At 37.4% G+C, this 23,671-nt stretch overlaps 1 protein-coding gene across 1 annotated transcript in view; it reads right to left on the reverse strand.

Moving 5' to 3' along the window:
• FAM13A (family with sequence similarity 13 member A) overlaps positions 1-23,671 on the reverse strand; it is a 325,132-nt gene that overhangs the window by 157,582 nt on the left and 143,879 nt on the right. Inside the window, exon 6 of the mRNA XM_023195427.2 lies at positions 14,765-14,848. Coding sequence (XP_023051195.2) covers positions 14,765-14,848 — 84 coding nt within the window. The remainder of the gene's footprint in view (positions 1-14,764; positions 14,849-23,671) is intronic.

The following is a 23,671-nucleotide window of genomic DNA, read 5'->3' on the forward strand; positions in this document are numbered from 1 at the left end:
GTGATATTTTCATTTAGTTGCCTGTATGTCTGTCTGGTCTCCAGCCTGAGATAAGAGGCAGCAGCTATTCACTTTTGCATCCCAGCACCTGGCATAGAATAGATGGGATGAAATGTTCAAACTGAGCCTAAGCTTCAGGGTGCCTATCAAAGCAGGGAAGATATGCGAGAGGAGATGATTCAGGTCCAGGGTAGGTCAGGGGTCAGGTATCTAAACCCAGTTTCTTAGGAAGCTGGATCCTCCAAACCAGGGAGAACAGGCTGGATATGCACTGAATTTCCCCGCAGCACTGATCTAGAGACTCTCATACAGTCCCTTTTATTCCTTGGCCTAGGGTTACGAATGCTTATAGCGTCTGGAAAGACTCAACACCTCAAAAGAGACTTTTAGTAGATAGAGCAAATACACTCATGGAATTGGTAATTAAGCTTCAATATCACAACACATAAGAATCATATTTAAAATATATGTCTGTGGAGGAAAAGCCGACAGACAGAAAAAAACAAAGGTCTCCATATGGACAACAGATGCAGAGAAGAAAGGAAATAACAATCAGAGATCAGTGAAATGGGGAACAAAGATAGAGTAGAGAATCAACCAAAATAAAAGCTAGTTCTCTGAAAAGTATAATTAAAATAGACAAATTTCTGGCATGCCCAATCAGGAGCAAAAAAGAGGAGGTCTCAAAAGAGAATACTACAAATGAAAAGAAGCTTGTAACTACAGAGAGAATATTTTTAAAATAAGAGTTAACATTTAAATATTTATGCTGATTAATTACTTAAAATAGATAATTTCCTAGAAAACTCATCAAAACAAATTCAGAACAGAAACGTGAATAGACCTATATCCATAAAAGAAATTATTAGTTAAAAGCCAGTTTACCAAAACAAATAACAAAAACATCAAAAACAAATAAGCCAATAAACACTACCAGACCCAGAAAGTTTTATCAGTACATTCTACCAAATATTAAAACAATGGATAGTCCCAATCTTAATTGTTTCAGAGATTAGAAAAAAGGGACTTGGGCCAGGCACGGCGGCTCACGCCTGTAATCTCAGCACGTTGGGAGGCTGAGGCAGGTGGATCACTTGAGCTCAGGAGTTTGAGACCAGCCTGGACAACATGGCAAAACTGCATCTCTCCAAGAAAATACAAAAATTAGCCAGGTGTGGTGGCACATTCCTGTAGTTCCAGCTACTCAGGAGGCTGAATTGGGAGGCACAAACATGGGAGATTGAGGCTGCAGTGAGCTGTGATCATGCCACTGCCCTCCAGCCTGGGTGAGACAGTGAGACCCTGCCTCAAGAAAAAGAAAAAAGAATAAGAAAAAAAGAAGAGGGACTCTCTCCAATTCACTTTATTAGGCTGTACAACATTTATACCAAAAGTATGTAGAACAAAACACACTTAGAAACATGGATATAACCATACTAAACAAAAAATCAGCTACTCAAAACCCATAAGATATTTAAAAATATGTATCGAGGCCAGGTTGAGAACTGGTTTATTCCTGTGATACAATCTTGGTTGAAGGTTAGAAGAATCTATCAATAAAACTCCTCACAATAAAAGAGTAAAAGAGAAAAGCCATACAATTATCTTAACAGATGCAGAAGAAAACATTGCTAAAATTTAACTCATTTAAGACAAAAACTCTTAGCAAACTACAGATATGAGAGAGCCTCCTTAAGGTCATAAAGCATAACTACCACACACAGCAAATGTCATAATGCCAGTAATAAGCAGATATATAAAGGAAAACAGATATAAAAACACACTGGCTGGGCACAGTGGCTTAGCCTGTAATTCTAGCACTTTGGGAGGCCGGGGTGGGAGGAGTGCTTAAAGCCAGGAGTTTGAGACCCACCTGGGCAAGGATGTGAGACCCTGTCTCTACAAAAAATAAAACAATTAGCTGGGCATGGTGGCCATTTGTAGTCTCAGCTATTTGGGAGGCTGAGGCAGGCGGATTGTTAAACTCAGGAGGCTGAGGTTTCAGTGAGCTAAGACTGAGTCGCTGTACTCCAGCCTGGGCCACAGACAGAGCAAGATCCTGTCTTCTAAAAGAAAGAAACAACAACAAAAATACTGATGCTAACTACTTTCATACAAAATAAAAGTAGCAGTTGAATAATTTGTTCACTTTCGAGCCTTTATTAAGGGTCCACTATGTGTCTAGCATTCTAAAATAATTATTTTTTAAGTGCCAAGATCATACTTAAAAGTCAGATGTAGAAATTTTCCCTTAAAATCTGCGAGCAAGTCAAGGGGTCATGCTATCGTCACTTTTACCCAACCTTGTACTGAAAGCACTACCAACACAGTAGGACAAAACCAAAAGAAAGAAAAAAAGAAAACAAGTTAAATGATAAAAGGCTTGAAAAAGAATAAACAATGCTCATCATTTTTTGCTGATATTACATTATTTTTAGTTGATATGATATTGATTTATTTGATCATATTAAAAAATCTTCTATACATTAAAAGGTATTACATTCAATGTGAAAAGAAAACCAAAAAACTGAGAAAAGGCACTTTGAATACATACAACTGATAACAGCTAACAAACTCTTACAAATCATTTAAAAAGTGATAATCCAATAGTAAAACTGTCAGTGATAGAAGAAAGCAGCACACAAATTAATCACCACAGATACGATCAAAGCTTAACAAACACATGACAACATAAACATATGAAAAGCTGCCCATTTGTATTAATCAGGATAGACTTCATTATGATGAGGTTACAAATTAAACCCCAAATCTCAGTAGCTTCACAAAACTGAAGTTTATTTTTTGGTCATGACACAAATCCAATGCAGGTTGACAGGGAGCTCTGCTCCATAAAGAAACTAAAAGGTCCATGCTCCACTGTGTAGCTGCTGTACAATAAGAAACAGTTCAGGCTTGGCACGGGGGCTCACGCCTATAATCCCAGCACCTTGGGAGGTCAAGGTGGGCGGATCATGACGTCAGGAGATGGAGACAATCCTTGCTAACACAGTGAAACCCTGTCTCTACTAAAAATACAAAAAGTTAGCTGGGCGTGGTGGCGGGCACCGGTAGTCCCATCTACTCGGGAGGCTGAGGCAGGAGAATGGCATGAACCCGGGAGGCGGAACTTGCAATGAGCGGAGATCTTGCCATTGCACTCCAGCCTGGGCAACAGAGTGAGACTCTGTCTCAAAAAAAAAAAAAAGAAAGAAAAAGAAAAAAAAAAGAAACAGTTCAAGAATTATGCAAAAGCTTCTGAATTCCCTGCTCCCGAAGTAAGACTATATTGACTGAAAGTAGTTGACCGGCCAGACCTAACTGCAAAGGAGCTGGGAAACACATGGATATTCAGTGTCTCTGGCACAACTAGAAATTAGCGCAATCCAAATTAAGGCAATAGCAAGATGCATCTTATAACCATTAGGTTGAGGAAAAATAGTAACAGAAACTCCTATTACTAAGGACTGATGAGGATGTGAAAAATGGAAGCAATCATATACACGTGTTAGCATGTAAATTGATGCAACATCCTAAGAGAGCATTTGTAACATCCTGACAAGTTAAAGATGCACATGCTTACGATCTAATATTTCCACATGTGCACAGAATGAGTCACGTGAAAATTATTCACTTAAAAATGTTCGTAATAGCAAACTATTGGAAGTGACTTAAATATTGGAGACAATCTAAGTACTGGGGAAAAATTTGAACAACAACCATATTCTTACTGAAAGTTAATATTGACAGCATATTGAACAGAAAAAAAAGGAAGCCACAGAAGGCAACACACTGTGTACTATTATTATATAATGTTTTAAAACCTGCAAAACTATAACATATATGATGTATAGATATATAGATATGCAGTGTTCTTATAATAACATGCACAGAAATGATAAGTATTAATTTTAATTAATTTTAATTTTTATTTTTTGAGACAGAGTCTCACTCAGTCACTCAGGCTGGAGTGCAGTGACGATCTCGGCTCACTGCAACCACAGCCTCCCAGGTTCAAGCAATTCTCGTGCCTCAACCTCCTGAGTAGCTGAGATTACAGGTGTGTGCCACCATGCCCGGCTAATTTTTGTATTTTGAGCAGAGACAGGGTTTTGCCAAGTTGGCCAGGCTGGTCTAGAACTCCTGGCCTCAAGTGATCCACCCACCTCAGCCTCCCATAGCACTGGAATTACAGGCATGAGCCACCGCACCTGGCCTAATTTAATTTTTCAATAGTGTTAAAATGAGAGAGTAAAGATGGTACATTAGGATACATCAGTCATATCCTTTAATTATAAAGCTACTTATATCCTTTAATTCTACTATAGGTAATCTAAGAAACTAATACTATTCCATATTCAAAAGTTATTCTTTATTATCACTTACATAGTTGTGCTTTTTATACTAATGATAACTATAGAAAGTCTCAAATATTCAAAATGGCTAAATATGATATGACAACACATGAAATATTATGATTATTAGATGAGATAATATACATTAAGTAGTTAGTACAACACTTGGCACTTGACTGATGCTAGTTATCATCATCATCAGTATTATTTCTATTACTACTATTACTTTTACTAAAACAATAAGCATACAAACTAGGTTGATGCATGGAAACCTATAACATAAATAATGTTAACTGGAAAAAGCAGAATACTAATTATAATGTATATGTTAATGAAAGAAACATAAAATGTATGCATGCTCATTAACACTGATTTTAAAATAACTTGGAAACTTGGTAAAATTCAATGTTTATTAAGTTATTTTATGAACTGTATATTAAAAAATTATAATGGTCACTAACTTTTCTCAAAACCTTGTATTATTTTAAGTATCTGGCTGACTTTGCACAGGCATTTTTAAAAGCATTAAAGAAAAAATAACTGTGACATCTCATCTCATTATGGAATAAAATCTCTTCTTAAATGATTCATGGTTCCTGAAACATTAAGCTTTGAAAAGAAAAACAAGTTAACAATTGCTTATACTCCATAACTGTTTGCTTGGCAACTACACTATCTTTATCCCACATTTTATAGTTAATACGACTCTGTTTAATAAAAGAAACATCTATGAAAGCATTAGGAGAATCTAATAACTAACCAAAACTATCATGTGCTTATAATTTTAATTTATCAGTACATTTTGTATCCCCTGATAAAAGTCAAAATGGAAATAGATCATTGGTTATTTTATACCTTCATACTAGCACTGAATAAATCTCATATTTATCCTCATACAATGACCTACCTTGAGTTTTTTGGTAAGGTTAAGAACGCAGCAACTATAGTGTGAAGTCTAGAGCATACCCCAAGCGAAAGGAGAAGGAAGATCGTTTTCTTCCCTCAGTTCACTGGATCCTCTTCAGGGTTTACATATTGAGCAAAGTAAATGGGTTGTGAGGCTTAGAGCCATAGCACCTCTGTCTGGTAGAAGAAAACTTTGTCTCCTCTCCAAACAACTACACTGTGTTACAAGGAGCTGTGTCTTTCTATATTCTATACCTCTTTATCTAAAAATCTATTTGATGTTCTCTTTTGTGTCATCCATTCCAATTATCTGTTGGCATATATAGTCTATGCAGTATTGGGCATGGAATAGCTACACGAATACGTCCTTGAGCTAGCAGGGCTGGGAATCATTACTCATCCAGAAGTGACATGGCACTGTGTAATAGAAGTATCATCTTTTTCATCCTAGACTCAAATTAAGATGTGGCTTTCTTACCCAAGGAAAAGAAATATAACACTTCTCATTGCTCAAGAGCAGAGACACCAGCTGTCAGAGGGAACACACGTACGGATAGATGGCTTAGATGACAGAGACATCTCCAGAGCTAATGAACATAAGCCATTTCTGGATTACCATTTTACATCTCTAGCCCATATAAGGATCAAAAATACTTAACTGTCCAAGGCAAATACAGCTGTAACTAGAGACATCTGAGAAAGACAGCAATGGAGGCCAACTGGAGTACCATTAATACCAAGGATACGCATCACCCTCACAGCTCACTAAGTCACCCTAGAAAGGGCACACTAACCATATTTTGAAGGTGTTCTCAGATTTAGTTTTCAAAGATCAACTGGAGAAAAACAAGATTTTAAGATAAAATCTTGGTGACAGAGTTAGTACCTTAATAATCTCTTATAGTTCACAGGCTCTGCCTCATTTCTGAGATTTGATATTACAAAGATTATCACCCTAAACTAAGTGGAGTTTTGTTTGTTCATGTAAACTTAAACTTATCCATGTAAGACCACAAAGAAACTAGTCACAAACCAAGACTTAACCAATGAAGTAATTTCTCTATTGAATTAGTTGGTCATAAACCATACAGCCAGATAGATAAAAGGGAGGATAATAAGTACACATTAATTACGATTCTTTGCATAAATAACATGTTACGAATGGGACTAATTTCATGAGAGTAATAGAATCACTTCAAAACATTTTTATGACCAGTTTCAAGAGTATATTTCATTTAGGAAGTGATTCATTTAAGGTCTCATCACCTCAAAGGAGTTGATACATAAGTGCTACCTAAAAATGTTCCTCAAATCCCACGTTTTTTTCCCAAAATGCATTTGTTTAGTGAGTATATTTTTGACACTGAATGTTTACTAATTGTGCAGTAAACCAAATTTCTACTACACATTTGAATTAATCATCTATAAGTTTGGACATGCAAATATTTCAGTTAAAAAGACACAAAAAATAGTTTGAGTCAAGAAAGGAAACCATAATAGATAGCTGAAATAATTTTCCAGAAAAAAATCAAAGTATAATAAGTTTTAGGAAAGATATTTTTATTTCTTTAAAAATAAACCATATACTCTTGCCATAAATTAAACACTAAGTAATAGCTCAGTGCTGCTCTTGAATTGTCTTTGAAAATAAAATTACAATTATTTTTATAGTAACTTCCTATTAAAATCAGAAACTAGAGTTTTAAAAAATTTTGCCTGCAGTGAATTCAAAAAAGTTTGGAGAATATATTGTCTTAGAACTGGAAAAAACATAGCTCTATAAATGTCATGGTGGCTAATAACAAGAAAATTTTTAAAAATAGATGTTGGCATGGATATGGTAAAAAGGGAACACTTCTACACCACTAGTGGGAACATAAACTAGTACAACCACTACAGAAAACAGTGTGGTGATTCCTTAAAGAACTAAAAGTAGAACTACCACTTTATCCAGCAATCCCACTACTGGGTATCTACCCAAAGGAAAAGAAGTCATTATCCAAATAGATACTTTCACATGCATGTTTGTAGCAGCACAATTCACAATTGCAAAAATATGGAACCAGCCCAAATGACCACCAATCAATGAGTGGGTAAAGAAACTGTGGTTGGGGTGTGTGTGTGTGTGTGTGTGTGTGTATGATGAAATACTATTCAGCCATAAAAAAGAATGGATTAATGGCATTCACAGCAACATGGATGAAACTGGAGACTATTATTCTAAGTGAAGTAACTCAGTAATGGAAAACCAAACATTGTTCTCACTCGTAAGTGGGAGCTAAGCTCTGAGGATGCAAAGGGATAAGAATGATACAATGGACTTTTGGGGAAAGGGTGGGAAGGAGTTGAGGGAAAAAAGGCTACAAATTGGGTATAGTGTATACTGCTTGGGTGATGAGTGCACCAAAATCTCACAAATCACCACTATTGGGTTACTTACCACCTGTTCCCCAAAAACTTATGGAAAGAAAATAAGTAAGTAAGTAAGTAAGTAAGTAAATAAATAAATAAATAAATAAATGTATGTCATGGTGGCTAGTTAGGAGTATTATATATACTTAGTAAGTAGGCATTCTCTTCAAATGAAAAGATTACAGATTAGAAAAGTGTCGGGCTATAAAACTAATATAATTACTTTTGGTGTAAGTAATACAATACAATAAGTAATACAAAAGTAATACAATACAATTACTTTTACCAATTATAATCATTTGGGTGGACAAACAAATGATCAAATCCTCATGAAACATTTTGGATTAAAGAAGTTTTTCTATGCTGTAAACTCAAAAAGCTAGAGTGTCTCTTCTCCAAATGACTGCAACACCTCTCCAGCAAAGGCACAGAACTGGGTGGAGGCTGAGATGGCTGAATTGACAGAAGTAGGCTTCAGAAGATGGGTAATAAAGAACTTCACAGAGCTAAAGGAGCATGTTGTAACCCACTGCAAAGAAGCTAAGAGTCATAATAAAACAATACAGGAGCTGATAGCCAGAATAACCAGTTTAGAGAGGAACATAACTGACCTGATGGAAGTGAATAACACAATACAAGAAATTCACAATGCAATCACAAGTATCAATAGCAGAACAGACCAAGTGGAGGAAACAATATCAGAGCTTGAGACTCCCTTTCTGAAATAAGACAGGCAGACAAGAATACTGAAAAAAGAATGAAAATGAATAAACAAAACCTCTGAGATAGATGGGATTATGTAAAGAGGTCGAACCTATAACTGACTAGGGTACCTGAAAGAGATGAGAGAATGGCACCAAGTTGGAAAACATACTTCATATGCTGAAAAACGTATATCATCCAGGAGAACTTCCCCAACTTAGCAAGATAGGCCAACATTCAAATTCAGGAAATCCAGAGAACCCCAGTAAGATACTCCATGAGAAGAACAACCCCAAGATACATAATCATCAGATCCTCCAAGGGCAAAATGAAAGAAAAAATGTTAAGGGCAGCCAGGGAGAAAGGCCAGGTCACCTACGAAGGGAAGCCTATCAGACTAACCATGGACCTCTCAGTGGAAACTCTACAAGCCAGAAGAGATTAGGTACCTATACTCAACATCTTAAAGAAAAGAATTTCCCACCCAGAATTTCATATCTGACCGAACTAAGCTTCATAAGGAAAGTAGAAATAAGATCCTTTACAGACAAGCAAATGCTAAGGGAATTTGTCACTACCAGGCCTGCCTTGCAAGAGCTCCTGAAGGAAGCACGAAATATGGAAAAGAAAAACTGTTACCAGCCAATACAAAACCATGCTGAAGTACACAGATTAGTGATACTATAAAGCAACCACATAAACAAGTCTGTAAAATAAGCAGCTAGCATCATGATGATAGGATCAAATTCACACATAACAATACTAACCTTAAATGTAAATGGGCTGAATGCCTCAATTAAATGACATAGAATGGCAAGCTGGATAGAGTCAAGACCCATGGGTATGCTGTCTTTAAGAGACCTGTCTCCTGTGCAAAGACACACATAGGGTCAAAATAAAGGGATGGAGGAAAATTTCCAAGCAAATGAAAAACAGAAAAAGCAGAGGTTGTAATCCTAGTTTCTGACAAAACAGGCTTTAAACCAACAAAGATAAAAAAGACAAAGAAGGGCATTGCATAATGGAAAACGGTTCAAGTCAACGAGACTAGCTAACTATCCTAAATATATATATACCCAATACAGGAGCACCCAGATTCATAAAGCAAGTTCTTGGAGACCTACAAAGAGACTTAGACTCCCACACAATAATAGTGGGAGCTTTAACATCCCACTGAAAATATTAGATCATTAAGACAGAAAATTAACAAAGACAGTCAAGACCTGAACTCAGCTCTGGATCAAGCAGACCTGATAGATACCTACAGAACTCTCTACCCACAAAAAACAGAATATATATTCTTCTCATCACTACAGAGCACTTACTTTAATACTGATCCCATGATCAGAAGTAAAACACTCCTCAACAAATGCAGAAGAACTGAAATCATAACAGTCTTTCAGACCACAGTGCTATCAAATTAGAACTCAAGATTAAGAAATTCACTCAAAACCACACAACTACATGGAAATTGAACAGCCTGCTCCTGAATGACACTTGGGTAAATAATGAAATTAAGGCAGAAATCAATAAGTTATTTGAAACTAATGAGAAGAAAGAAACAATGTACCAGAATCTCTGGGACTCAGCTAAAGCAGTGGTAAGAGGGAAATTTATAGCACTAAATGCCTAACATCACAACTAAAAAACTAGAGAACCAAGAGCAAACAAACCCCAAAGAGAGCAAAAGACAAGCAATAACCATTATCAGAGAGGAACTGAAGGAGATAGAGACATGAAAAACCCTTCAAAAAATCAACAAATCCAGGAGATGCTTTTTTGAAAAAATTAGATAGACCACTGGCTAGACTAATAAAGAATAAAAGAAAGAAGAATCAAATAATCAGAAATAATAAGGGAGATATCACCACTGATCCCACAGAAGTACAAACAATCAGAGAATACCACAAACATCTCTATGCACATAAACTAGAAAATCTAGAAGAAATGTTTAAATTTCTGGACACATACACCCTCCCAAGACTGAAACAGGATGAAACTGAATCTCTGAATAGACCAATAATGAGTTCTGAAATCGAGGCAGTAAGAAATAGCCTACAACCAAAAAGAGCCCAGGGCCAGAAAGATTCACAGCTGAATTCTGCCAGAGGTACAAGGAAGAGGTGATATCATTTCTACTGAAACTATTCCAAAAAATTGAAAAGCAGGGACTCCTCCCTAACTCACTGTATGAGGCCAGCATCATCCTGATACCAAAACCTGGCAGAGATACAACAAAAAAAGAAAACTTCAGGCCAATATCCCTGATGAACATTGATGCAAAAGTTGTCAATGAAACACTGGCAAACAAAATCCAGCAACACATCAAAAAGTATATGCACCATGATCAAGTCAGCTTCATCCTTGGGATGCAAGGTTGGTTCAACATATGCAAATCAGGAAATGTGATTCATCACATAAACAGTACTAAAGAAAAAAAAAACTTGATTATCTCAATAGATGCAGAAGAGGCCTTTGATAAAATTCAACATACTTCATGTTAAAAACTTTGAATAAACTAGGTATTGAAGGAATATACTTCAAAATAATAATAATAATAATAATATGACAAACCCACAGCCAATATCATACTGAATGAGCAAAAGCTGGAAGCATTCCCCTTGAAAACTGACACAAAACAAGAATGCCCTCTCTCTCACCACTCCTATTCAACATAATATTAGAAGTTCTGGTCAGGATAATCTGGCAAGAGAAAGAAAGAAAGTGTATTCAAATAGGAAGAGAGAAAGTCAAACTATCCCTATTTGCATATGACATGATCCAATATCCAGAAAACTCCATTATTTCACCCAAAAAGCTTCTTAAGCTGATAAGCAACTTCAGCAAAGTCTCAGGATACAAAAGAAATGTGCAAAAATCATAGCATTCCTATTCACCAACAACAGAGCCAAATAATGAATGAACTCCCATTCACAATTGCTACAAAAAGAATAAAATACCTAGGAATACAGCTAACAAGGGAAGTAAAGGACCTCTTCAAGGAGAACTACAAACCACTGCTCAAAGAAATCAGAGAGGACACAAACAAACATAAAAACATTTCATGCTCATGGATAGGAAGAATCAGTATCATGAAAATAGTCATACTGCTCAAAGTAGTTTATAGATTCAATGCTATTCCCATTAAACTATCATTGACATTCTTCAGAGAATTAGAAAACAACTATTGTAAAATTCATATGGAACCAAACATACAAGATAAGCCTAAGCAAAAAGAACAAAGCTGGAGGTATCATGCTACCTGACTTCAAACTATAGTACAAGGCTACAGTAACCAAAACAGCATGGTACTGGTACCAAAACATCATGGTACTGGTACAAAAACAGACACATAAACCAATGGAATAGAATAGAGAAGTTAGAAATAAGACCGAACACCTAAAATCATCTCGTCTGTGACAAAACTGACAAAAGCAAACAATGGGAAAATGATTCTCTAATAAATGGTGCTGAGAGAACAGGCTAGCCATATGCCAAAAATTGAAACTGGACCCCTCCCTTACACCTTATACAAAAATTAACTCAAAATAGATTAAAGACTTCTAGGATTTTTATAGTTTTGGGTTTTAAATTTGTTGTAAACACTTTACAAGAAAATATAGGCAATACCATTCAGGACACAAGCATGGGCAAAGATTTCATGATGAAAACGCCAAAAGCAATTGCAACATAAGCAAAAATTGACAAATGGAATCTAATTAAACTAAAGAGCTTTTGCACAGCAAAAGAAACTGTCACCAGAGTGAACACACAACCTATAGAATGGGAGAAAATGTTTGCAACTTATTCATCTGATAAAGGTCTGACATCAAGTCGACAAGGAACTTAAACAAATTTATAAGAAAAAAAGTCCTATTAAAAAGTGGGCAAAGGACATGAACAGACACTTCTCAAAAGAAGACATTTACGTAGCCAACAATCAGGAAAATAACCTCGACATCACTGATCATTAGACAAATGCAAATCAAAACCACAATGAGATACCATTTCATGCCAGTCAGAACGGCTATTATTAAATGTCAAGAAAAAACAGATGCTGATGAGGTTGCAGAGAAAAAGAAATGCTTTTACACTGTTGGTGGAAGTGTAAATTAGCTTAACCACTATGGCAGAGAGTATTGATTCCTCAAAGATCTAGAACCAGAAATACCATTTGACCCAGCAATCCCATTACTGGGTATATGCCCAAAAGGATATAAATCATTCTATTATAACAATACATGCACACATATGTTCACTGCAGTACTACTTACAGTAGCAAAGACATGGAATCAACCATAATGCCCATCAATGACAGACTGGATAAAGAAAATGTGGTACACATACACTATGGAATACTATGCAGCCATAAAGAGGAATGAGATCATGTCCTTTTTAGGACATGGATGGAGCTGGAAACCGTTATTCTCAGCAAACTAACGCAGGAACAGAAAGTCAAACATTGTATGTTCTCACTTATAAATGGGAGCTGAATCATGAGACCACATGGACACAGGGAGGGGAATAACACACACTGGGACCTGTCGGTGGGGTAGCTTAGGATGAGGGACAGCATCAGCAAGAATAGCTAATGGATGCTGGGCTTAATACCTAGGTGATGGTAGGAATCTGTGCAGCAAACACCATGGCACGCATTTACCTATGTAACAAGTCTGTACATCCTGCACCTGTACCTCTGAACCTAAAATCAAAGTTGAAGAAAAAAAAGAAATTTTTCTTTTCACTGGCAAAACAATTATGTGCATTTTGGATTTTTTCTTACTAAGGGAAACAAAATTTTACACATTAATGCCTTTAATGCTATCATATCTATAGTAGTCCTTATTTTTTCTTGTTAAAATTTATGTAAATACTTTCCATTGATTATGTGTTACTTCATAATTATGAAACATCAATAAAGTGATTTTTATTTTAAAAAATTACAGCTGAACATTTTACTTTATGCCTAGAAGGGAAAATGCATCTCATGCATTTCTATTATGCTTAGAGGTACCCTAGGAAGATCTATTGCACTTGACTATTTCCTACGTTGGAGGCTAGAAAAATTTTTATTTATTTATTTATTTATGCGTTGGAGGCTAGAAAAATTTTTATTTATTTATTTATTTATTTATTTATTTATTTATTTATGAGATGGAGTCTCATTCTTGTTCCCCAGGTTAAAGTGCAAAGGCATGGTCTCAGCTCACTGCAACCTCTGCCTCCGAGGTTCAAGCAATTCTTTCTGCTTCAGTCTCCCAATTAGCTGGGATTACAGGAGCCCACCACCCAATCCCGGCTAATTTTTTTTGTATTTTTAGTACAGATGGGGTTTCAACATGTTGGCCAGGCTGGTCCTTTTTCTTTCTTAATAGTAAACATTTTGGCATTTTACTTTTTATATATTTCTTTTCAAAATTTTTTATTTTACGTTTGGGGGTACATGTGAAGGTTACTAGGTAAACATGTGTCACAAGGGTTTGTTGTACATATCAGTACATCACCCAGGTATTAAGCCCAATACCTGATACTTATCTTTTCTGTTCCTCTTCTTCCTCCCACCCTCCACTCTCGAGGAGGTCCCAATGTCTGTTGTTTACTTCTTTGTGTTCATAGTTCTTATCATTTAGCTCCTATTTTATAAGTGAGAACATGTGGTATTTGGTTTGCTATTCCTGCATTAGTTTGCTAGGCATGATAGCCTCCAGCTCCATCTATGTTCCTGCAAAAGGTATGGTGTCATAGAAGCAATTGTTATTGAGCAGAAGTAAAACCATCTACTAAAAATTATCACTGTCTGTTCGATAATAGAAGTATCCAAAGAATTTTTGGCTGAATGCAGCCACGGATTAAAGGTACTATACAAAAAGTGCTTTTACACCACCAGATCCTCCCACAACACTCTCTCATGACTACTTCCCTGCAAAAATAAACAAATGAAAAACCGAAAGGGTTGAAGGAAATGCAAGCAACAGAACATGGAAATAGGAGAGCATAAAGAACCATGCTGGCTGGGTGCAGTGGCTCACACCTATAATCCCAGCACTTTGGGAGGCTGAGGCAGGCAGATCACCTGAGGTCAGTAGTTTGAGACCAGTGTGGCCAACATGGCAAAACCCCATCTCTACTAAAAATACAAAAATTATCTGGGCATGGTGGTGTGCACCTGTAGTCTGAGCTACCCCGAAGGCTGATGCAGGAGAACTGCCTGAACTCAGGAGGCGGAGGTTGCAGTGAGCCGAGATTGTGCCACTGCACTCCAGCCTGGACAATAAAGCAAGACTCTGTCTCAAAACAAACAAACAACAACGACAACAAAAAACAAAGAACCATGCTAAAGATTTCACGTGGTCGCCTTTCACGTGGTCGCCTACAGAGCAAACATAGTTTACCTTGGTTTTTGGAGGTGGTTTTGGCATGTCTCTTTCTAAGCCTCTTGTTAAAAGGATGGGCAGGGAGTTCTTATAACTGGCCTCCTACAAAAGAAGTATAAAGGAAACATTAGAGATTAAAAAACATTTACCCTAACCAAAAATTACAAGGTAGTGAAAAACAGTTTTTAAGAGAGAGCATTTCTGGACTGAGTTGTTCACATCAGAAGCTGGTGAAATTGTAACATACAGTGAAAACTTTTCCTCTTATTTGTCATATACAACAGCAAAGTAAGATAAGATGGTGATGGAGTAGGTGAGAAATGTACAGTACATATATTCAGAGATGATCATTAAAAATCTTATCTGCACTATTATGTCAGTTTATCACATACATATCCACTATAGACAGCTTGCTCTTCTTTTGAGAAGTGAATAGTTAAATCTCCAAAATATCAACCAACAAACTTAAAGTCGCCAACATTCCCCACGTTTTACAGATGGATTCTGACTCTTTACATACTTGATCTTAAACAATTTCCTTCAGATAGTTTAGCAAACTACTATTAAATGGTGATAGTTTTGTATTAACACCCTGTGGAAGAATATATGAGTATCTGTTTCCAGAATTATTAAACCTCCAAGTCCTTGGTTCACACCAAAACAACATTTACCAAAATAATGGCAGAAATTATAAGGAGGCAGCTGAGGCAGAGCTGTATAGATTTATTATTTATTCCTACATGATGAGCAGAAATGACGGTAATCTTGTTTGTTTTGTTGTTTCAATAATGCAAAGCCTCACTTCCGAATAGCCATTAACTTGGATAAGCTTTCCATAGATGATTCCATCTCCAAATTAAGATAGGAAAAGAATACATAAAAGGAAAATTATAGACAACAAGAAGGCTAAGGAGAAAGTCAGATTTTTTTCACTTATTCCATAATCCTCTATATCCCATTTCTTCCCCAACATTCCTGCCATTCAATAATCTAAATCATATATTTTTAAAAGTTTAGTTTATGGCTAATTCATTATAATCTTTTAAACATAATTTGAGTCTATATACTTCACAATATTACTAAAATTTGCTAGACTTATATTCATTTATTTCTAAAGGGAGCAATATATTATTAGGATAAAATGTCCCTAAAGAAAGTAACAACACTACTTATTATTAATAAGGATTGAATCTTATGATGTATTGGGCACTGCTAAAGACTCTACATTTATAATGCCATTTTTACCCCCAATAGCCCTATGAGCTAGGAACTATTATCATTATCTCCCCTTTAAGGCTAACACAATGCAGGCTTACAGAAGTTAAGTAAACTTGCCCAAGGTCACAGGGGACTCAAAGATTGTTCTGTATAACTTTAGGGCCTGAGCTCTTAATACCTTTATATATTACTCATCTCCAATATAGTATACTTGGCATCTTAAACCACTAAGTTGTGGAGCCATAGCATTTTAAAGCCAAAAGAGTTTTGTAAAGGTCAACTAGTCGGCCTCCCTGATTTTACAGATGAGGGACTTGGATTCTAAGGTGATGTGTCCAAGATCACATAGACAGTGGCAAAGCTGAGACTCATGTCTGGACCACAAAGCAGTACACAGCACCTGTTCTCAGGTTTGTGCTAGGGACAAACATTCCCAGATGCATAGGGGATTGGAAGCCTCTTCTAAGCTCTGGAGTAGCTGCAGGTACTGCCAACACTCTCAGCTGCCTGTGGCCTCATGTAGCCCTTATGTAAGTACCAAAGGGTACATTTCAGAGATCCCTAAATAAGTGTGCATTCTGGTCCAACCCTTTCCCACTAGTTACAGCACCTGCTGGTGGTAAGCTGCTTTCTGGAAATAGTGAATGAACCCATTCCCGCTTCTGACTCACTGTGAGAGGGATAAACTATATCCAGCATGACATTTAGGAGAGCCAAAAGCATAATCCATTGTGTAATTTGACTATGCTTGGATAACACAATTATGCTTTATACTTGTACATGTTTTTTAAACTACTGGTATGTAAATGCTAGAATATGATGAAAAGAAATAAGGCTGTTAAGGGAAATTAGTAGAAACGTCTGATTTTTGTCTATGACTGTCTGAGTGTTTATAAATGCCTATAATTCTTCCTTCCTTATGCATAAAACAGAAGTGACAGTATTTCTTTATTCTATTTTCCAGTCCTGTCTCTGTGAATTAATGGGCACAAGGCTGACAGTCAACTATTCCCTATAAGTCTCTGAAAGCATTTTTTCTAAACTCCTATTTGCAAATGTCACCTATATGAATTACATTTACTTTTTGTTTTACGACTTTAAACTCAGACAATACAGACAAAGTAAAGTTTAGCAGTCCGAGAATGAACTGGCAGATAAAAGATCTAGCTCAGGGAAGAAGTACTATTTATTGATGAAAAGACATGTCAGCACCTGTTCAGAGTTGCGTTCCCAGTGCCCCATCAGAATGGTACTGAAACAGCAGCCCCCACGCGTGCAGCAAGCAGCCAGCAAGGGGACTGCAGAGCCACAGGACACAGGTAACACCTTCCTGTAAGGCCCATGGTACTTCAATTTCTGGAGAAAAGTTAAATAATTCAACTAGTAGCCTAAGCAAATAACTGGTGATAACTTATTCTTTTAAAACATATATTATGCAGTTAAGTACGAAATACTAAGATAAAACATTTTACAAACCTTTATAAAGCCATTTATATTTGTACATACGTATCTGAGAAAGCTGAAAATTTATGTCCACAGCAAAAACATAAACACAAATGCAAACAGTAGCATTATTCATAATAGCCTAAAAGTGGTGACAATCCAAATGCCCATCAATTGATGAATAGATAAACAAGACATGGTATAGTCACATAATAGAATATTCTTCAGCTATAAAAAGGAATAAAATACTGACACCCACTACAACATTAATGAACCTTGAAAACATGCTAAGTGAAAGAATACAGACACAAAAGGATATATATTGTGTGATTCCACTTGAATGAAATGTCCACAATAGGCAAATACTTAGTGACAGAAAACAGATTGATTATTGCCAGGGGCTGGGGGGAGTGGGGAATGTGGAGTGACTGCTAACAGGTCTGATGTACACGAGGTTTTTTTTTTTTTTTTTTTTTTGAGACAGGTCTCACTCTGTTGCCAGGTTGGAGTGCAGTGGCGCAATCTTGGCTCACTGCAACCTCTGCCTTCCAGGTTCAAGCAATTCTCCTGTCTCAGCCTCTGGAGTAGCTGGGACTACAGGTGTGCACCACCATGCCCAGCTAATTTTTGTATTTTTAGTAGAGACAGGGTTTCACCATGTTGGCCAGGATGGTCTTGATCTTTTGACTTCGTGATCCACACACTTCGGCCTCCCAAAGTGCTGGGATTACAGGAGTGAGCCACCGTGACCAGCTGAGGTTTCTTTGTAGGGTGATAAAAATATTCTGGAATTAGGTAATGGTGATGACTGCAGTTTTGTGAACACACACAAAGCCGCAGATTGTATACTTTATAAGAGTGAATTTCAATGGTATGTGAATTACATCTGCATTTTTTACAAAGCCACGTAAAGAAAGTTCCCACATTCTTAAGGCAAAAGAGACCTTGGGCTTGTGTTCAAACTCTTCCTTTAGAAGAACTTTTTGGAAATAGCTTGGAGGGGGATGTTTTTTTTTTTAAGTGTTAAACTGTATGTAGGCATGAAAATTTATTCAACAAATATCAACTGAATCTTATTACTAGTTGGAATGGGTGGTATTCCAATGCTGGGCACTGGAGAATGAAATGTCAAACTGGACATTAATAGATCATATAGGGTATATCTATATTTATTTTAAACATTTGGTCTACTTACATGAGACTTTTGACTGAACCAGTTGCTCACTTTAATGACCTTTGCATAACACCTACTTGCTTAAAACAGCTGTGTCATGGTATTATAAGAACACCAATTAAAAATACAATAAGGAAGGAAAAAATACCTTGTTTATCATGGCTTCTTTTGCTTAATATTCAACTACTGATGACATTTAAAAATAGAAAAGCCCTCACTGTCCCCTCAGCCTTGCATACTACTCCCACAGCTCTTTTAAGGCTTGGTCCCTTGTTTCATTCAGGTCTTTGCTAATTTCACTGGAGCAGGTTCTCTTCCCAGGATGCCACCTGGGAAGGGATATTAATCACCACCTCTCTCCTCTTCCACTTGTTGCTCTCTATCCCCTTACCCTATTTTATGTTTCTCCACAGCCCTTAGAAATATCTGACTTTAAACTATACTTACTGGTTTTTGTTTTTGTTTTTGTTTTTTTGAGGTGGAGTCTCGCTCTGTCACCAGGCTGAAGTGCAGTGGCGTGATCTTGGCTCACTGCAACCTCTGCCTCCCAGGTTCAAGCGATTCTCCTGCCTCAGCCTCCTGAGTAGCTGGGACTACAGGTATGCATCACCATGCCCAGCTAATTTCTGTATTTTTAGTAGAGATGGGGTTTCACCATGTTGGCCTGGATGATCTTAATCTCTTCACCTCATGATCTGCCCGCCTCGGCCTCCCAAAGTGCTGGGATTATAAGAGTGAGCCACGGCGCCCGGCTGGTTTTAATTCTTTATTGTCCATCTCACCCTACTCTGTAAGAGGAGTTGGTCAGTCTTGTTCATAAATACATTATATATACAGAGCCTACAACTAGGTTTGGCACATAGTAGGAGTTCAATTGTTGAGTGACTGAGTAAACTGAATAAATAAAATCCCCTTCAAAACTCCCTGTACATTCCTCCTGCTTTTAGTCCCTTCTTAATTCCCTTCCTAAATTCCCTTTATGACCCTTCATTCTCTTGCTAATACCCTTAATTTCCTTCCTCCAGTCTCCAATCATTGCTTTCACCTCACAAAAGTATAATGTTGGATGAATCCAGCTATATGCCTTCTCTGTGCTGGGAATGGAGCAACTCAAAGTGGCTGGAAAAAAATTACGGAATTGGTTGATTGGTTTCACATTAAATTTATGACCATAAACTTTGAATGGACCCTCCCTCATGTACAGCAATTCTGCTATACTTCTTGCATAACTTGATTTTCCACTTTCCAAGATGGTATTTCTTGTCTTTCCCTCTCTTCTCAAACCCCTTTCTTTCCATTCTTGTTTCATACTTATTTGGAAAAACAGAAACATTAGAGCAGAAGCTACTCATTGCCACACCATCAAATCTACAAACCTAGCTGAAATCATTCAATCCGCTCTGCCTTCCCTGTTGTTACAATGAGAGATATGACTGGTTGTATCAAAGAGCAATTCCCTTCATATGCACAGTGGATCTCATTTCCTCTCACCTCCCCAAAGGTTGCTCCTTCAGTGGTCTCCTGTCACTCCCTTCCCCACTATGACCATTCCCATCAATCACAAGCATGCTCTGCAGTCATATCTTATTGTTTTTGTTTGTTTATTTTTAAAAGATACTTCCTTAATCCTACATCTCCCACTGGCCATAGTCCTACTTTTTTGCTTCCCTTCATAGCAAATTCCTTTAAAACAGCCATCTTCACTCACTTTCTCTGCTTCCTCATCTCCAATTCATTCTTCAATGCCCTAAGATCTGGTCTTTGTCTCACTGTTTCACAGAATCTGCCAAAATAGTCACAGCTCAGCCTCCATCTTACTCTTGTTCTTAGTAACATTTAAAGAAAGTGACTATTCTTGAATTACTCTCTTCTTTTAGCTTCTATGATATCACTGGTAGGTGGCTTGTGATAGTTAAATTTAGGTGTTAACTTGACAAAATGAAGAGATGTCCAAAGAGTTGGCAAAACATTATTTCTGGGTATGTCTTTGGGGGTGTTTCTGGAAGAGGCTGGCATTTGAATCAACAGGCTGAGTGAGGAAGATCCACCCTCACCAAATGTCACAGGCATCATCCAATTGGCTGAGGACATATATAGGAGAAAAAGGCAGAGGAAAGGTGAATTTGCTGTCTCTCCTAGAGCTGGGGCACCCATCTTCTCCTGCTCTTGGACATTAAAACTCCAGGTTCTGCATCCTTTGGACTCTGGACTTGCACCAGCAGTCTCCCAGGCTCTCAAGCCTTCGGACTTAGACTGAGCCATGCTACCAGCTTCCCTGGTACACCAGCATATTATAGAGCTCTTCAGCCTCCAAAATCATGTGAGCCAAACCCCATAATAAATTGCCTCTCTCTTTACACACAAACATACACCACCCTCACCCCCCAACACACACACACACCTCCTATTGGTTTTGTTTCTCTGGAAAACCTTGACCAATATACAGGGGGAAGACATTTTTCTACTCAACCAGACCAATTCCATATGGTTGGCTACTGCTCCTCCCCTATACAACAAAGTTACAGTTACATATCTATTGGTTATTGGTTTATTTTCTGAATCCTCTACTAAAGAGAACTCTAAGCCTGGGCAACATAGGGAGACTCCGTCTCTACAAAAACAATAAAATAAAATTAGGCAGGCATGGTGGCACATTCCTGTGGTCCTAGATACTCAGGAGGCTGAGGCAGGAGGATCTATTGAGCCCAAGAGGTCCAGCCTGCAGTGAGCTGTGATCACACCATTGCACTCCAGCCAGGGTGACAGAGCGAGATAGAAGAAAGAAGAAAGAAGAAGAAGGAAGAAGAAGAAGGAGAAAGAAGGAAGAAGAAGAAGGAAGAGGAGGAGGAGGAAGGAGAAGAAGGAGAAGGAGGAGAAGGAGAAGAAGCAGAAGAAGCAGAAGCAGAAGAAGCAGAAACAAGAAGAAGAAGAAGCAGCAGCAGCAGCAGAGGGAAGATGGAAGAAGAGGAGGAGGAAGAGGAAGAAGAGGAAGAGGAAGAGGAAGAAGAGGAAGAGGAAGAAGAGGAGGAGGAGGATGAGAACGAAGAAGAAGAGGAAGAGGAAGAAGAAAAAGAAGAAGGCAGCAGCGGTGGCAAAGAAGGCGGTGGCAAATAATAAGTCTCCTTTTACTACTGTGATCACAATTCCATAAAGAAGTGCCTGGTATAGCAGGAACTCAATATGTGTGTGTTGAATAAATGAATGAAGGACGTTGGAGTGACTCAAGAGTTGATATAGAGAAGTCTTCTTTTCCTAAATGATATGAAATCATTCACCTTCATGGCTTTTAAATACAACCAATATATAATGTTGCCCAAATTTGTGTCTCTGTCTTTGATGTTTCTCCTGAGCCCAAATTACTTACATCTAACTGCCTAATTGGCAACTCTACACTTAGTATGTTCAAACTTGAGCTTATAAATTATCAGCAAAAATTTTGTCAGTCTGAGATTGCAGTGAGCCAAGATTGCCATTGCACTCCAGCCTGGATGACAGGGCAAGACTCCCTCTCAATAAAACAAAAAAACAAAAACTGTCAGTCTTTGAGTCTTCCTTAGATTAGCAAATGTCATCTAGTTGCTCAGGACAATGTCTTAGGAATCTACCTTGATTCCCCCTTTCTCATACATCTTGCATTCAACCCGCCAAGTCCAGTCAGTACTATCTCCAAAATAAACTGAAATCTGTCTACTCTTCTGTATGTGCACAGCCACCCCAATCATAACCATCACTGTTCACCTAAATTACTTCAAACATCTTGCCTTCTACAAGCTTTGTACATGTAAATCAGAGGATGTCACTTCTCTACCCTAAATCTTCCAATGATATATCATTATTCCTACAGTAAAATCCAAATTCCTTACCATGACCTACACAGTCCCAGTGATCTAGCCTATGTCTCTAATCTCATACCATTTGCCCTCTCCTCATTATGCCCCAGCCACCACTGCCTTCTTTTCTGTTCTTCAAATACCGCAAGTCCCTTCCTGCCTCCCAGCATTTGCCCTTCTTATTCCTTCTCCTTGGAATGCTTTTCCACACTGCTCTAGAATAGCTGTGCATTCAATCTTATCTTTCAGCTCCTATGTCACTTCCTCAGAGAGGCCACCTTTAACAACTTTATCTAAAGTGGCTCGTCTAACTATTCTGTTCTCTTCTTAGCAGGCTTCACCTTCAACCACAGTACTCACTTTATATTGTCTACCACTCCAAGAAGTCTTTAAGGCTCAGGAGGGGTAAAGATATTTGCTCAGTGTATTCTAGTATTCAGTGCATATTTAATAAATATTTTTTAATGAACAAATAAAACTGTCAACTTCTACATTTCCCTTCCTTTTAGTATTAATTTCCAACCATTAGAGAATTTTGGTGGACTCTGTGATATTGGTAATAAGATAATAACACACTTTTCTATTTCTGATGGGTAAGGATAGATGTAAAAGAAGCTACATTATGACAGGGAGGAACCACATTTGGTGTGCTGGGGTCAAACTCACAATAGTTGATTTGGTCACATTTGGTGATCTGGAGAGCAGATGACAGGCAGCAATACTGATACAATTACAAATTGAAGTAGCAAAAGCCCATGACTGAGGCCTCTTACAGGAAAGGGCATGTAGAATAGTGCTACTTTGCACATAACCAGGGTCCAATACATACGACTGGTACATTACAGACCACCCTTTTTAATCCCGTAGAAGTCTCTTCTGCAGTTCATCTGTATCTCAAATGAATCTCAATTTGATTGACTGAAAAAAGCAGATTTTCTTAAAACTCAAAAGAAATATAATGTTATCTTTACATTAATGAAAGGAATAAGCTGAATTTTAAAATAGCACTTTCTAGATCTTCACTATATATTTTTGGAAAAACTCTGTAATTTTCTGGCTTGGCCCAGGGAAGTAGAAATGGGAGGATGAGAAGTAGTCAAATTCTACATAGAATTTTGAACTAATTATAATTACTTTATGAACTGCAACAATAATATTCACAGGTACAACCTTATGAATTATATACCTTATGAAACACAATTATAATTTTAATTGTGTTTAAGTCTATTAAAAATTGTCCTACAGAAAGTAGCAACCAGT

The sequence above is a fragment of the Piliocolobus tephrosceles genome, chromosome 3 (genome assembly GCF_002776525.5).
Source record: "Piliocolobus tephrosceles isolate RC106 chromosome 3, ASM277652v3, whole genome shotgun sequence".
In the NCBI taxonomy this organism is placed as follows: Eukaryota; Metazoa; Chordata; class Mammalia; order Primates; family Cercopithecidae; genus Piliocolobus; species Piliocolobus tephrosceles.